The sequence below is a fragment of the Tachypleus tridentatus genome, chromosome 6 (assembly GCF_004210375.1).
Source record: "Tachypleus tridentatus isolate NWPU-2018 chromosome 6, ASM421037v1, whole genome shotgun sequence".
NCBI lineage: Eukaryota > Metazoa > Arthropoda > Merostomata > Xiphosura > Limulidae > Tachypleus > Tachypleus tridentatus.
Genome location: NC_134830.1, coordinates 53,387,877 through 53,405,715, shown reverse-complemented (window position 1 = coordinate 53,405,715; position 17,839 = coordinate 53,387,877). Strand labels below are relative to the sequence as shown.

The 17,839-nt window shown below is 34.7% G+C and overlaps 1 protein-coding gene across 3 annotated transcripts in view; it reads left to right on the top strand.

Annotated features, from left to right (window-relative positions):
* The first annotated feature begins 6,806 nt into the window (after positions 1 to 6,806).
* The window catches only part of LOC143252526 (formin-like protein), a 99,159-nt gene continuing 88,126 nt past the window's right edge, over positions 6,807 to 17,839 (top strand). For all 3 annotated transcript variants that reach the window (XM_076504808.1, XM_076504806.1, XM_076504807.1), the window contains exon 1: positions 6,807 to 7,204. In XM_076504808.1, the coding sequence (XP_076360923.1) occupies positions 7,070 to 7,204 (135 nt within the window). In that variant the 5' untranslated portion in view covers positions 6,807 to 7,069. The remainder of the gene's footprint in view (positions 7,205 to 17,839) is intronic.

Below are 17,839 nucleotides of genomic sequence, written 5' to 3'. Positions count from 1 at the left end.
TGAAACATAGATGCAAGACCAGTGCATATACGACTTTTGAAAAATAATGCAGGTACTGTGTTTTGAGGTCGGAAAGAGAAAATGTATCTTGATGTTACAAATCATTGATAATCAAGCCTGATGCATTACATCTATTCAGTGTTTATATGTTGGTCCCTCTATGGTACAGCGGTAACCCTACGGATTTACAACGCTAAAATCAGGGGTTCGATTCCCCTATTTGAATTCAGCAGACAGCCTGATGTGGCTTTGCTATAAGATTGTTTGTTTGGTTTAGTTTTAATTTCGCGCAAAGCTACTCGAAGACTATCTGTGCTAGCCTTCCTAATTTAGCAGTGTAAGACTAGAGGGAAGGCAGCTAGTTATCATCACCCACCGTCCAACTCTTGGGCTGCCCTTTTACCAACGAATAGTGGGATTGACCGTAACATTATGACGCCCCACGGCTCAAAGGACGAGCATGTTTGGAGTTATGGGGATTCGAACCCGCGACTCTCAGATTACAAGTCGAGTGTCTTAACCACCTGCCCATGCCGGGCTTTGCTATAAGAAAAATGCACGCACACATCTACATGTTGCCCAAGTGCGGTATTTCTAGTAAGATGGTTTACCCGCAGAGTAGTTAGTTAATTTGCTAACTGAACATTCAAGTCACTACATAGTATATGTGTTTGTTTTGAATTAAGAACAAAGCTACACAATGGGCTATCTGTGCTCTACCCACCATGAGTATCGAAACCCAGTTTCTAGTTGCGTGAGTCCGCAGACATGTCGTTGTAGGGCGCTACTACAGAGTGTAACTGATTTTAGCAAGTAGTCGGGAAGGGAAAACTCTATGCCAATAGAGAAACGAGTATACACAAATAATAATAAAAACAAAACAAGAATAGGTGATCAGTTGTTCATGTTGAACTAATAATGATTAAAGAAAACTTTATTCAAAGCTTCTCAAGGGAGGTAATAAAAATTGTCTCGATAATTATACAAATATTAGTCTTTCATCAGTTGTGGTAAAGGACTTTGAATGTTTGTTAAAAGATGTTTTGCAAAGTCATTTATCAAAGTGCGGAATTTTATTGGATAGTCATCCTGAGGGAAAACCTATACTTACAATCTTTTGACATTGTTTTAAAAGGATGAAGGTAAGGGTGTAGATTTATTTGGCAAAATGCCACATAAAAATAATCATATCTTTAGGTTTAGGGGATAAGTTAGCTAATTGGATTGAGAAATAGTTGGATGGAAGAAAGAAAAGAGTTATTATAAATTGAGTTTACTCAAATTGGATTAATGTCATAAGTAGGGTACCTCAGGGCTCAGTCTTAGGACCTTAACTCTTTCTGATTTACATCAATGGCATAGATGAAAGAATGGTCAATAAGATGACATTAAAGTCTTGAGTGTTGCTAGCTGTGAAAAGGATGCTGCTGATTTACAAAAGGATTCAGACAATTAAATGAGTTAGGCAAATGGGTTTTAATTATAATAAATGAAAGATATTGCATGTGGGTCATCATAATTTGATTTACAAATATGATTTGGATGGGAATAACTCTAACAGTGTCATGAAAGAAAATAATATTGGTATAACAACTGATCATTCTCGTAAACCATCCAAGCAATGAGTTGTTGCTAGTGGTAAAGCAAATAGGATTTTCGGCTATATCAACAGAAATATTGAATACAAGTCTAAAGAGGTTATAATTTCTTTTTATTAGTCACTGGCTCGGTCACATTTGGAGTACTGTATTCAGTCTAGTCTCGGGCTCCCCTTAAGAAGAATAATGAATTACTGAAAAAAGTTAGAAGAGAGTTATTACAATGGTGTCTTGGATAGAGAGATTGTTATATGAGGAGAGATTAAGATCTTTCCAATTGTTTTTGTCTTGAAAAAAGAAGAACTAAAGTGAATCTATTTGAAGTGTTTAAGATCGTAAAGGGAATTTATAGTGTTGATGTATCATATTTTTTGTACTTGACGGCGAAAATAGTAGGTCAAGGGAACATAAATGTAAATTTTGGCAAAGTAGGAATCATATTCAGCTAAGACAGTTTTATTGTTTTCAAAAGGATGGTTGACCTCCGGAATGAGTCGCCATCGGATGTTGTCACGACAGTAACTTTAAGTGGGATTTAGAAAAACTTGATAATTATATGATTGAAAAAGGCTGGCTTTAGTATTTTTTATTTATTTTTCAATATATTTATTAGTTTTAGTTTAATTTAGAGAGTGGGACGACCAAGATGGACCAGTAGGTCTTTTGCTGTTTCTAAACATTACGTTTTGTTAAGATAGATTTCTATTTTTCGATATCACATACTTTCTTTCCTGCAAAAAAAAAAATGACTAATTGCCAATTAGTGAACCCGCATATTGCATGCTCTCCAAAACAAGAAGAGTTAAAGCGTTACTCGAGCTAATTTCTTAGTAGAAACTAAGAAACAATAAATTTGAAGGAAAAAAAAAAACATTTTAACTAAGGATGTAGAAAAAATATGCTTCTGTCCTATACCACATAACAAATCTTCTAAACTGGCCTACACAGTAACAGACAAGAATAAAGGCAATTTGCAAGTTAACACTGGCAACTCTTGGGATACTTTTGTCAAACTAAATAGTGGAATTTGATCATCACTCTTATAATATACCCACATCCTCAAAGTGCAGAGCGTGAATTTTTGGGAGGAAACTGGACGCAAACCTCAAATCTGTAGTCCGTGCTGCCTATCACTAGGTCGCGCTCGGCATTTTACGCTACAAAGGAGAGTATTGTTCTTTCAGTATGTCACACGGGTTCTTACTTGTTTGTAATTGTAACAATTTGCTTTTTGTTAAAAATAAAGCTACACAACGGTTTATCTATGCTTTGCCCAATGCAGGTATCGAAACCCTGTTTTTAGCTTTATAATTCTTCATACTTACTGCCGAGCCACCAGAAATATCTCACAACACAAAATTTAAAACAACCAAAATACTGAAAATGAACTCAGGGAATTATAAGCTTCTTGAAGAAACTTTGTATCTTACATATTATATATATATATGTTGATTTCACTTTACAAATTGTTAATAGGGTATAATTTTGTTGTCTTAGTCACTATAAGTTACTATGTAGATTGGGTGTGGCCTGGTAGTTAGTGTGACATTGTGGATCAAACGATCAGAGGTTCGAGACTTGTACTGCTTAACATACTCCATACATTAAGTTATAGCTAGTCCCTTTCTTCGGTTCAAAGAGTCGGACAAACTCTTGAAATGATGGGCCCTACTTTCTGGCGACCCTCCTTCTGTTAATTAGTTTAAAACTAGGAACAACTTTAGTTGAGTCGTAAGGGCGTCCGTCGTGTCCGCTTAGCCAAAGTGCTATAACATTCCAAAGCTGATTATACCTGATGGCTAACAAAGCTAAAAATGGCACAGTAGTATGTCTGCGGACTTATAATGATACAAACTGTGTTTCAATACCTGTAACGGACTCATCATATGGCCCGATGTGGCTCTGTTATAAGAAAAAACACACACACACCTGTTCTTAACTACAAGCAGTTGCAATTATTAGATTTCTTCAGAAATTATAAAATGAATAATTCGAACTAACTATAAATGACAGAAAGTCCTAAACGCCATTATATTTTCATGTACTTGTTTTTAATAGCTATTATTATGTAATAAAAAAGGTCACAGCTTACCATATACCCTTACGCTTCTATAAACTAAAAGGAAAGAAAAAGACTTTAGAACACAGTGGAAAAGTGTGTGAGAGAAGAGAAATAGATAATACAGTTTATATATAACATATAATTAATATTAGTTTAGTAACTATACAACAAGCAACTCAACCATTACGAACGATGCAACAAATTAACCATCTCCTTCCCTTTCATCAATGTTAACCAAACAGTTTTTAATAACCTGAAACTCAGTGAAAGTATGACAGTTTAGCCCTAATATTATCAGTTTGTTTATATACAAGTCACGACCGATGGCAAAATAAAAAAACGAATAACTCATTTTCTGTGAGAACTGGCAGCAAAGCGTAAAAAAAAAAAACTATTTTATTTTGTTTGTTTCTGAGACTGATATGTTATAACGAAACGTATAACCAATAAAATCCTGGAGCCAAAAGATATTTGGAGCATGAATTTGTTTGTTTTGAATTTCGAGCAAAGCTACACGGGGGATATCTGCTCTAGCCGTCCCTAATTTAGTAGTGTAAGACTAGAGGGAAGGCAGTTAGTCATCACCACCCACCGTCAACATTTGGGCTGCTCTTTTACCAACGAATAGTGGGATTGATCGTAACGTCATAATGCCTCCACGGCTGAAAGGGCGAACTTGTTTGGTGTGACGGAGATTCAAACCCACGATCTAAAGGTTGTTTGTTTGTTCAGATAATATGGCAAATCTACACAATAGATATCCTAACAAAGAATATCCTAATTTCAAATTGGTCGAATAAAAGAAAGCCAGCTACTCAACAACACTCGCACCCAACTCTTTGGCTTCTCCAATCGTGTAGTGGGATTTGAATGTCATTCTTATCACTCATTCAAGGCCCTACAGTGCAAAGCGCAATTTTACGGTAACGATAGAGAGCGAAAAATGAACTCATGGATGTACATTCAAGCATACGCTAACTACGAGCCTACACCCAGACCCTGCCTAAAGCGTGTACTTTTCATCGAACAGTGTAATTGATTGCCATTCTTTAATGCACTCACAGTTGAAAGCGCAAAACTTGTATATTTGTTCCACATTTCGAACCCGAGACCTTCGGAACCTGTAGTTTGATATACTATTAGAGCACGTTCAGGCCTAAATTTTTATTTACTAATGACTGGTGAAGAAGAAATAAACACGTATTATTTTAAGCTTCATCCTCAGGGTCCTAATGCATGAAAGAGTAAGTCTGTTTTGTACTTGTTGCTTTGATTTGTCTTAAGGTATCTGCGCCTACTAGTAGCTGCGTTATAAAATGTAGTGCCTAATTTTCTTTATTATTTGAGCTTTTCCTTGAGTTAACCTGAACCACTCAGGTCGTATCCCGTCAATTTTTAAAATGTATTGCTATGTAACACTGCACAACAAAGTTTTTGCTTCTTGTGAACTGTTGGGTGTTTCTTATATATTTTTGGCTGCTGATGACGAAAATCACATCCAGATTTGCCCATCACGTACCGTTTCACCGAAATCTTCAGTTTCATCAGGACATTGCTACAATAGAAAAAAGATATGAGGGCAACTGAAATCCGTCAATGTTTGCTGACTACTGTTGGACACTGCAACGTGATGCACCGGACATTGAATACAAATGAAAACCAGGAGCAAAACACTTTTACTTATGTTGAACTTAATAGCGTATTAGAAACATAAACGCAATTAAATACGTTATTGCCAGTAAACAGTTAACTGTCTATTTCTCAGAGTTCCTACGTGACGAAGCAAAACCAAAACTATATTTCTGCATACCCACCAGGTACCTGTCACAATCAGCAAAAACTTTTCAGGAAGCAAAATTTTTCAAAAAAAAATTGTTGTTCAGTGTAATCTTCACCCTATTCCGAAAATATCTCTCAACCTACTAGGCCTAAAAACCTAGTGCCGAAATTACTAGTCTAGAACAGTCTAGTGGAATGATATATGGTAATTACGGAGGCCCACCCTGCAAGCCTTTTCTACAATGGTTGCCATTTTACGTTGTAACATTACTCACAAAAGTGAGAAAAAAAAAGCATATAAATAAAAACTATTTGAGTTTGGCTACATGATGTCGAGAACTACGTGTTTCATTAATTATTTAAAAATTATTTTTTTAAAATAAGAAACATAATTTTGAACCACCCTGTATGTTATCATAATTGAATAGCATTACGTCACAAGTTACACATGTACGGTTATTACGATTTTTTTTTCTTTCATAATCACCTATATGGGTCATCTCTTCTTCTCATAAAATGTTATGCTTTTCTTATTAGAGTCCTCTGTTGGGACGATGGTAAGTCTATGGAATTACAAAGCTAAAATCAAGAGTTCGATTCCTATCGGTGGACACAGCAGATGGCCCGATTTACGAAACGAATACGTTCTTTGAGAACAAAACGTATAAAGAAAAAACGTAAATCGAAATTGCTTTTCCCATTATTTTAAAGGTAAAGATAAGTGATGCGTCTTGCTAGGCCCAATATTTTTGGCGACACTAATTTTTCATTATAGCGAAAGAAACAACTATTGTTAAAATTAACCCAATCAAAAACTTGAATTAAAAAAGACGTTTTCAATAATCAAATACAAAATGTAGAATACTATACTCGGAAAGACATAACTGTTGATTTGTTCTCGAGGTGAAGAGAAGCCATGAGCAAAAATCTTTTACAACCTTTACGTAAGTTTTCGTTATAGCGAAAAATGCGAAACGCAAATTGAAAAACATGACCATAAAAGTTAATTACGTTATATCGAAAAAGAAAACGTAAACCGAACGTCATAACTATAACAATCACGTGTTGATTATAAGTACTCAAATCTTCTTATATTGCAAACTTACAAGTGGTATTCTAAAATAAATACAAACGGATATGCGTTTTGTAATAAAAGTCATTTTGGTATCCTCAACGTGCATGAGGAACGAAAATTTGCTTTCCATTTGATATTTTAAAAAGTAAGAACTACGTCTAGTTTGCTGTTTTTCTGTTAGGCCGGTTATGATCTAATTGGACTACCTTTTGTTTGTGCTGCCATCTAGCGGCAGCATAATAAATGACGTCAGAAATGAACATTTCCTGCTCAAGTCTTATGTGGTCGAACCAATCTGAGATCTCCGTGAAAATGTCAGCGCCGACGCCGAAGTGTTTGTACGCTTTCCGAAGGAACCAAAGTTTCAAAGTTCGAATAAAATAACAATTTCGGTTTGAGCGACACCAGGTGAGGAAGTCGTGAACACAGCATGGAACGATAAACTGATTAACAGCAGAAACTTAGTGATTTTAAAGGACACGTGTCAGATGCAATTATGTTTATTAAACGTGCAATATAATGTTCTATTTTATTCACTACTTCTAAACTCTAACAATGGGAAATAGTGAAAGTTCGCAGACATCGCTTGATAACACGCCCTCGATGCGAAACAGACTTTCTGGTGTTGATAACTTCAAAATGCCCATGCCGGAACCGAACGAATTAGAAAGGCAGTTCACAATAGTTTTGGTAAGTTTAATTTCTCCGAGAAAATTCCGCATAATTCATTAAACACTTTATGTTTTTAGAACAATTTTTTTCACTTTTCAAAATATTCAAAAACTATCTTTTAAGGATTTTAAACATTGTTTACGGAAACTATTACAGCTATTTAAGTATGATATGCAATAACTATTTAGTATGAACAATATAAAAGTTGCCGTAAATAAATTTTGTTAGAAAAAAATAACAAAAAAACAGAGCAAATAAATGATCAAATTTTATGTAAAAATATGTCATTCAATGATTATGTTCGTTTTTACATAGGCTTAATTTTGTTTTGATTTTCTTAAATGAACAACTAAGTCTCGAATCCGGTAATAAATGGTCTTATTTAAAGAAATTATCTGATGAAACATCAGAAAATTGTTGCTCATTACAACGTAAGGCATCTAAAAAAAATGCTGATTTATAGTCATATAAATTTAGTAAATTTTAGTAAGATATGGGGTTATTGCAGTAGATGATAATTTACAGAAAACACATTCAAAACTCCTTTCTCGATTTAAAATAAATGAGAAATGCCTAATATCATAACCATTTGTTCATTCTTCCACGGTACCATGTTAATAGTTCTAGTGATTTACCATGTCAACATGTTAATAGTTCTAGTGTTTTACCATGGCAACATCTTATCAGTTCTTGTATTTTACCATGATAACACCTTGCTAGTTATAGTGTTACGATGGCAACACCCTGATAGTTAGTGTTACCATGGTAATATATTGTTAGTTGTAGTGTGTTACCACAGTAAGATCGTTATTAACGTTTCGGTGGACTCAGCAGATAGCCCAATGTGGCTTTGTTATAAGAAAACACACACACACACACACACTTAAATAGTTATTGGTTAAAATGTTTTGCCATAGTAATATTATTTGTTCCGAATCTAGGAACTGATACTAGGATAATTTTACAATTTGAGCTATTAAAGAAATAATACGTATTCAAACAACAAGTATGTCCGACCTCTGTTACGTCACAAAATTATTAGTAATAACACGTATTCAAACAACAAGTATGTCCGACCTCTGTTACGTCACAAAATATCGTTATTACTAATAATTTTGTAACCTACGTATTGGATGTTTATTCTGTACTTCCTTCTTCAGCATGTAACGAAACGTTTCGACCCACTCTATATTTCTCTACTATTGTAGTAGTATACTATAATATTTTATTACTTAGAAAACATAACGTTAAGGATTTTTCAGACTACAGCTGCAAACGTTCTACCTGAAAAACAAACATTAGAGCCACAATATGATACGAATTAAATCTTATGACACCATAATGTGCAGCTGTTACAGATTTGAAATATACATTTTCCCACTTACGCCACCTATTCAAGTTAAATTAGCAAAATATAAATTTAATTCCTTGTTTCTTTACTTCTCCGTTTTACTTTGTTTACATCTTGATCATGCATCGTGTCTTTGTTGGTTAGGGCCATTCGCGCAAAGCTAAACAAGGATTTCAGTGCTGAAAATCTCGGGTTTTGAATTGTCATACGTGAAGTAAGATATTTAGTCGAAAACGGCCACTGACATTGAATCGAATAGTGTAAATTAACTGTTATTTTAATAACGCACCAGTAGACCCCAAAAGCGAAGTCTGATATTGCGGTAATGGGACTTCAGCAATGTATTTACAGTTCAGCACTCTAACTAATAGGCTACGACCGGTCCCAGCTGTTGATAAAGATGATCGTGAAATATCTTCTTAAACTTACTAACTTTATTTCAGTTTAATATTCACTGCGCTGTATTGTTATTTTCACGTGCGTTATGATCTGATTTTGATAATTTATGGAAACTTCCTGGGAAAATCTGGAATTGCTGTGTTGCAGTCTATTTGTTTAGGTACATACTAACACCTCAAGTTTCTTACCCTCGATTAAAGCACCATTCTCTTGAGGTTTGTGAAGACAAACTTTAATAAGTTGTCGTAATGATCTTTTACGTAGAAATAAAACTCTGTTTCATTTCTAACGTTCCAATTAAAACCCAATTTTGAATTTAACGTCTTACTAACAACAGAGAATATCTCCGCAGACTGACTCAAAAAAACAACAACAAAAAAACAAGCCCGTAAGTTCTCTTTGGAGCACTTCATGAAAAGTAGAGAAAAACTGATGGTGATTTATTGCACGACCTCGAAATCTAGAACCTTTTATTGTATGGCTGGCTTCTGATAAGACATTTCAGGTATTTACGGCCATGTCTCTTACCACTGGGGTGTTTGTTAGTTGTGTCTGCTGTACCAGATAGTGTAACTAGGAGTTCTAGTTAAATAAGCCACCCCAACATTTTAAGTGTAGTTAGGTCTTTATCCGTTTCTAGTGAAACAGAAACTGACTTTAGGTCATTCCACTCTTGTAACAGTATTAATCACTATGATTCTCTTTGTAGGCTCCCCAGTGGCATGACTTCGGATTTAAAACGCTAGAAAACGAGTTTGGATACTCGCAATTGGTAGAACACAAACTGCCCACTGTGTAACTTTGGGCTTAACTATAAACAAACAAACTTAGTTAAACAAATTTTGAGAAAATCTAGTGTTTTTGTTTTGTTGTCTTTGCCCATAACTGCACAGTGGGCTAGCTTCTCTCTGATGGAGCCCCTGACAAATGTGTTACAAGTTTTTAAACTCTCAAACTTACCAGTACGTCAATACAAAATTACAACAAATGCTGTTACCGTGTATTTCAAGATCCTTGTTGATTTAAACATTTAGTGAAATCACAAAAAATATGTCAGAATTCGGTCGAAATTGTTGTTTCTCGTAGTTTGAAAATTCAAAAGTGCAGCGTTAGTGAGTTTAAAATACATTCAGATATAATATTGTCTCTCCTAAACCAACCGCAAAATAAGTACTATTCTGTTATCCAAAAGCCTATTTATTTTTAAAGGAAAGCAAAAATATAAATGATTCAGGAAATAATAAAAATACAATGTTCTGTCGTGTAATTTTGAACATTTCAATAACAACAATGATGAATGTATTCTTGGTCAATATTCACACATAATATGGGTCACATGTTTCGGGTCAGTGGAGTTTTTTTCACACAATTAAAAAAACATTTCAATAAAAAAACTTTCTTTTTACTTGGAAGGTACCGTGTATCGTGAATTAATAAACGTTCGCACGAGGCTCGTGCGGCACGTGTCTTTGTTGACGTGCCTGAGCAATTTCATGTAACAATGTGTTTCCGGTCATCATTTTCACACTTAACTTATTTCTTTATGTTTTTCCCGAGATTTTACCAAATATTCCTCGTTTTATATATATTTATTTCGCTTAATATTTAGAAACCAGCAATCTCTTTGATTTTTTATTTTTAAAAAAATCAAGATTTTATGTATGTATGTATGTATATATATGTTTGTTTGTTTTTTGTAGAGAATGGATTTTACTGCTTTTGAAAACTTGGTGTACACTTTCCTAAATAGGACATTTGATCGAGTGTGCCCCGAGACCTTCAATCTCGTAAATAGTAACATCTCGTCAACTGTCATTTCATATAAATTGGAATGGTAACTGAAATACAGAATTATTTAATATTGAAATAATATATTCTAGGTGGCTTTCTTGTTATAGTTTTTTTCTCTTTTTTTACGTACCTTAAAAACGCTTCCGGTGCCGATCGGTTCATCGTCATTCAGTGACAAAAATATGCCATTGTTTCACTGCTCTGAGCTCTACGAACATCTGATTTTATTTTTGCGCTAAGAATTTATTTTATGCGATTTAATTTATGTTTTACGATATATATATTTGTCTTTTTTTCGGAATTTTGTACTGTAATTGGAGAATGTTTCCTTATTTCTGGTTTTATTTCGTTATTATTCATCGCAAAGCTGCACAATGATCTATCTCTGTTCTGCCCACTACAGGTATCGAAAACCGAATTATAGCTTTGTAAGTTGGGGCGCGTACAAGTAAATTTGAGATTAAAAACCACGTGGTGGGTAGAGCACAGACAGTCCACATATACATATATTACTTTAGACAGTACGAATATGCTAGGGATTGTGGTCTTAACATTCGTAAATTTTCTTATTAAAAATTAAGACACGTTCTTATCCATGTAGTATTAGCGTTCTACGTTTATTCGATGGCACTGGTGAAAAGCCACATTGGGCAATTAGTTGTCTCGACCGTGAGGAATCGGACCTCGGATTTTAGCTTTGTTCTGTGCACGTGCTTAGAATTAGAAATCTTATTTCATTCGCTGAACGTTTTAGTAACTTTAACACACAAACTTCACAGATATCAAATTATATTTTAATTTTGTTTTCTAATCGAATGAGGGTCCTCACCTGATGTCATCAAGAGGTATTTGTAAGAAACCTGTTTTATAGATGTTAGGAAAATTAAGCAACATATTTGGACGAGATGGCTCCAAAACAAAACAAACAAAAACTGACAAGAAATAATTTTTCATTGAAAAATAATATTGGATATTACGTACTTTTTGTTGTCCATCGTTCCACTGCGTTGATCACGAGGTCATAACGTTACATCACTCATTCAGCCTACATCTGTTTAGGTCAATAAACTACTAAAGTGTGTTTTAACACATTTCTTCATTTTTTAGTGGAAATGTTTTCGCATTAAAACTTGCATTAGTTCTGTTATCTTTAAATTATGGTTGTTTGTTTTGTCACAGATGTTACAGATGTAATTAGTCTGTACTGTTCCATTTATATATACTTGTCCATTCCCCAGATATTACGTCAAATTACCTCCGGAGTAAACAAGATACTTCATCAGGTACTGACCAAAAATATTGAAGCTAAAAATGTCTCGTCCATGTTGTTTGTAAAAGTATGTTCGCCCCTCAGTGGCAAAACGGTATGTCTGCGGACTCGCCCAGCTCAAACCAGGTTTCGATACCCGTGGTGGGCACAGCACCGATAGCCCATTTTGTAGCTTTGTGCCTAATTCTAAAACAAACAAACAAACAAACAAGAGTGTGTTGTAACGCTGAGAGATCGTATTTAGAGATAGTTAAATGTTGCTCTTGTTTTCTCTAAAGTAATAAGAACATTAATAAAATGACGATAATTTACTTTCTCTGTCTTTGTTTTTAACCCGTAGAGTCTTTTCTTTGTATATCACATTAAGCTTTACATGCCTTTGTTAGTCCCACTGACAAAACATATAGCAACTCAAAACCTTAAAACACCATTAAGTGTTATCTTGTGGCATTCAATACGACTCTCCAGGATGTCATACTCGAATGTAAACGATATTTCCATGTTACTCTAACCCTTTGTTTGTTTTCTTTAGCAATACTTTTATTCTGGTCATTAGCGCGTTTTCGTCCATAAAGATTAAAAAACGTAAGTTAATTACAGTTTCGTTTCGAAGCACATGTCAGGGGCTGATTTCTTCGATTTGTAAATAAACGTAACAATACAAGTTTCAACTACAGTTTGTGAAACCTGTAGTACATAACCTCTACCAATCTCGATCTTAAATACCCTTGACGTAGTTGAAAACTCCACAAGTTTAGCATATGTTCTACTTAACTATTATAACAGTTTAACACGTATCACGTGCATTTAATACAAACATTATAAAACGGGACATGTTGTTGACAGACTAAAACAAACGGCATCTGTTGTTGTTTTAAATAAATGTTAACGCTTGGGGAAATCTCTCAGCATCAGTCACTAATTACACTGTACAAATAAACTTTCAACAATTAACAAAGATAGAACAATTTGCTGTGAACTATGAACTTAGAGGAGAAATTTACTTCAGCAAACGTGCACAGTTGCAGGGTTTAAACTGGAATTTTTAAAGAGGTGGAACTTCCTCTTATGATGAACTTTTGACATTTCAGTCAGAAAACCAAGAACACTGCATTTTAGCCCCTGCATATTTGGTTAAACAAATGACATACATAACTATAAGGCGAACTTTGTCACACGTAATAACCCATTCGTTGTTTTCCTCACATTAAAAAGCATTTTCTTGGTATGGACATCATATTCTTTTGACCATAATGTCTCTTAGTCCTATTATTCCATCAATCATTTGTCAGTTTTCACTGTATAACATTATGGGAGAACTGGTCATAGATATGTAGGTTAATACACTGAGGACCGCTTTAATTACCCATCATCACTGATAATCAGAGCTTCTGAGTATAGTTCTTATTAATTTGTTTTTAATATTTCGTTAGGTGCTGTTGTCACGTTCGCTATCGGTGGAAATGTTACTTTATTATCTCACTCGGCAAAGATGTCGAATCCTATGTTATTTTCACTGCATTCTGGGTACTGTGTTAGACCTAACCTTGTGTTACATATATTGTTGGGTACTGTGTCAGATGTTACTTTATATTTAATATCTCGCTAGATACAGGAACAGATGTTACTTTATGTTTCATGTCCAGCTGGGTACTCTGGGTAACTTTATATTTAACATACTGCCAGGTACTATGTCAGGTGTAACGTTATATTTAACATCTTGCTGGGTACTATGTCAGATATAACTTTATATTTCATATCTTGCTTGGTACTATGTCAGATATAACTTTATATTTCATATCTTGCTTGGTACTGTGTCAAATATAACTTTATATTTCATATCTTGCTTGGTGCTGTGTCAGATATAACTTTATATTTCATATCTCGCTTGGTGCTGTGTCAGATATAACTTTATATTTCATATCTCGCTTGGTACTGTGTCAGATATAACTTTATATTTCATATCTCGCTTGATACTGTGTCAGATATAACTTTATATTTCATATCTTGCTTGGTACTGTGCCAGATATAACTTTATATTTCATATCTTGCTTGGTACTGTGCCAGATATAACTTTATATTTCACATCTCGCTTGATACTGTGTCAGATATAACTTTATATTTCATATCTTGCTTGGTACTATGTCAGATATAACTTTATACTTAATATACTACCAGGTGCTGTGTCAAATGTTAATTTTTAGTTAATATTCCACCAGATATTACATTATGTTTAGTATCATGCAAAGTAAGTGCAAGTGTGAAATCTTAACTTCTGTATCAGTTGTGTATTGGATTAAGATGTTATTTTATTCTACTAGGTATTAATGTTAGATATTAGTTTATATTTCTTATCTCGTTGGGAACAAGTTAGCGTCATATCATACTTTGAGTTTATTATCCTGCTGGGTACTAGTTAGTGTCAGACCTTACTTTGAGTTTATTATCCTGATGGTTACTAGTTAGTACCAGATTTTACTTTGAGTTTATTATCCTGATAGGTACTAGTTACTATCAGATCTTACATTGAGTTTATTATCCTGATGGGTACGAGTTAGTATCGGATCTTACTTTGAGTTTGTTATTCTGCTGGGTACTAGTATCAGATCTTACTTTGAGTTTATTATCTTTCTGGATACTAGTTAGTATCAATCTTATTTGAGTTTAATATCCTGATGGGTACTAGTTAGTATCAGATCATTGAGTTTGTTATCCTGCTGGGTACTAGTTAGTATCAATATTACTTTGAGTTTGTTATCCTGACGTTATTAGATCTTACTTTGAGTTTATTATCCTGATGGGTACTAGTTAGTGTCAGACCTTACTTTGAGTTTATTATCCTGATGGTTACTAGTTAGTACCAGATCTTACTTTGAGTTTATTATCCTGGTGGGTACTAGTTAATGTCAGATCTTACATTGAGTTTATTATACTGATGGGTACTAGTTAGTATCAGATCTTACTCTGAGTTTATTATCCTGATGGGTACTAGTTAGTATCAGATCTTACTTTGAGTTTATTATCCTGATAGGTACTAGTTACTATCAGATCTTACATTGAGTTTATTATCCTGATGGGTACGAGTTAGTATCGGATCTTACTTTGAGTTTGTTATTCTGCTGGGTACTAGTATCAGATCTTACTTTGAGTTTATTATCTTTCTGGATACTAGTTAGTATCGAATCTTATTTTGAGTTTATTATCTTTCTGGATACTAGTTAGTATCAATCTTATTTGAGTTTAATATCCTGATGGGTACTAGTTAGTATCAGATCTTACATTTTTATTATTCTGATGGGTACTAGTTAGTACCCAGAGGTAATAAACTCAGTGTAAGATCTGATATTACTTTGAGTTTGTTATCCTGACGTTATTAGATCTTACTTTGAGTTTATTATCCTGATGGGTACTATTTAATATCAAATCTTACTTTGAGTTTATTATACTGATGGGTAGTTGTAACTATCAGATCTTACTTAAGTTTTTATTATCTTGATGGGTACTAGTTAGTATCAGATTTTATTTGAGTTTATTATCCTGGTGGGTACTAGTAACTATCAGATCTTACTTTACGTTTTCATTATCCTCTGGGTACGAGTTAGTATCAGATCTTACTTTGAGTTTATTATCCTGATGGGTACTAGTTAGTATCAGATCTTACTCTGAGTTTTTTATCCTGATGGGTACTAGTTAGTATCGGATCTTATTTTGAGTTTATTATCCTGATTGGTACGAGTTAGTATGAGATCTTACTTTGAGTTTATTATCCTGATGGGTACTAGTTAGTATCAGATCTTTGAGTTTATTTTCCTGGTGGGTACTAGTTAGTATTGGATCTTACATTGAGTTTATGATCCTGATGGGTACGAGTTAGTATCAGATCTTAGTTTGAGTTTATTATCCTGATGGGTACTAGTTAGTATCAGATCTTTGAGTTTATTTTCCTGGTGGGTACTAGTTAGTATTGGATCTTACATTGAGTTTATGATCCTGATGGGTACGAGTTAGTATCAGATCTTAGTTTGAGTTTATTATCCTGATGGGTGCTAGTTAATATGAGATCTTACTTTGAGTTTATTACCCTGATGGGTACTGGTTAGTATGAGGCCTTTATCTGTGGAGCTAACAAAATGTTGCAAATGAAAAACTGAATGCTCTGAGAAAAAAACACACTCAGATCTTCAGGTATTTTGTTCTGATATATCAGTGGCTGAGAAAACGTCATTGCATTTTAGAACCTATATTGTATATGAGGATCAGCAGCTAAAATATAAATATTTGGATTGAAAGCAGCTGATTTGTGGTTTTCTTCTCGAAGTGCATGTGTGCTTCCAGTTACAGATTACACACGCTCCTGTTAATTACAGAACAGTAGGCTACATGTATATAAACTTAGTAAAACGTTGTGACATAAAAGTTAAAGGAATAATACATCCTGCTCCTAGGAAGAAATGAAATATGAAATCTATCTCGTGCAAGAAAAACTTGCTTTATCGGGTGTTGTTTTTAGTAACCTAATATTGTGCTTCAAAACACGGTTTGATCTAATAAACTATTTAAATAATTTCTTCCTCAGTGATTCTAAATTAAAAATAAGCATAATCCCGAGTAAAGCTCAGCGAGGCACTGCATTACGACTTCTATGAGGTTAATAGTGCACACCAACTGAGAAGAAAGAAAAAATATATATATATAGTTGTTGGCAAGCACGGAGCAAGCTCCGTTAGGTTTCGTAATATTATACTATTCTTCAACACTCTTGTTCGGCCTAGATGAAGAACAAAAAAAAAAGTTACAGTTTTATACTTCCAGAGGCCAAGTGTGTCAGGTCACCATTGGGACTTTGGTTGCTCTAATCACGAGGAGACTCTGACACGAGGGAAAATGATACGTAAGAAAATTGACCACTTTTAGACTAATATCATCAATGTACCCTTTTTTTATCCCTTTTGATGTGGAAATCCACAACAGCTGGCACAGTGCCTGGCCAATGTCATTCCTGATGTAAATGTTTGACTGTATCATTGGATTTCACTTTATAAGTAACGATTTGAAGCCGTACATAGTAGCATGAATGTGAGCATTCATGGTAAGGAATTACTTTTCATGCGCGCGCGCGCACACACAATAAATAACGAAGGTTTGGTTTGTTTTGAATTTCGAGCCAAGCTACACGAGGAATATCTGCACTAGCCGTCCCTAATTTAGCTAAAGGGAAGGCAGCTAGTCAACACCACTCACCGCCAACTCTTGGGCTACTCTTTTACCAAATAGTGGGATTGACCGTCACATTATAACGCCCCCACGGCTGAAATGGCGAGCATGTTTGATGTGACAAGGATTCGAACCTGCAACCCTCAGGCTACGAGTCAATCGCCTTAAACACCTGATCATGCCGGGCCTCCTTTTCACCGGACGAACGGTTTGCATACTATGGCTTAAAATAATGGAAAGGAGCGGCCCACGCCCCCATTTAGTAACATTACGTTTTAAACTATACCTTTTCAGGGCATAGTTGTTAACTTATCAATAAAAAGGGATTAAGGGGAAAGATTAAGGAAAAACTTTACGTGACTACAATGACTGAGAAGTGCCTTCATTTAGTTGGATAACCCAGAGAGCGAACATGGGTTGATAAAAGTGTCTAGAAAGAAAATGGAAGCGTATACGTAAAACATGAAAACGAACACAAGTACAAGTATAGGTTTGTACATGTAAAGTGGGTTTAGAATAGCAGCAGGAAATACACAGTTCGCAGGGTTCATAATTAAGGGACTGTTGACTTCTTGTTACCGGCAGTCGATCATTCCCACTAGTATGGCGCGCCCCCTAAAACATTTGT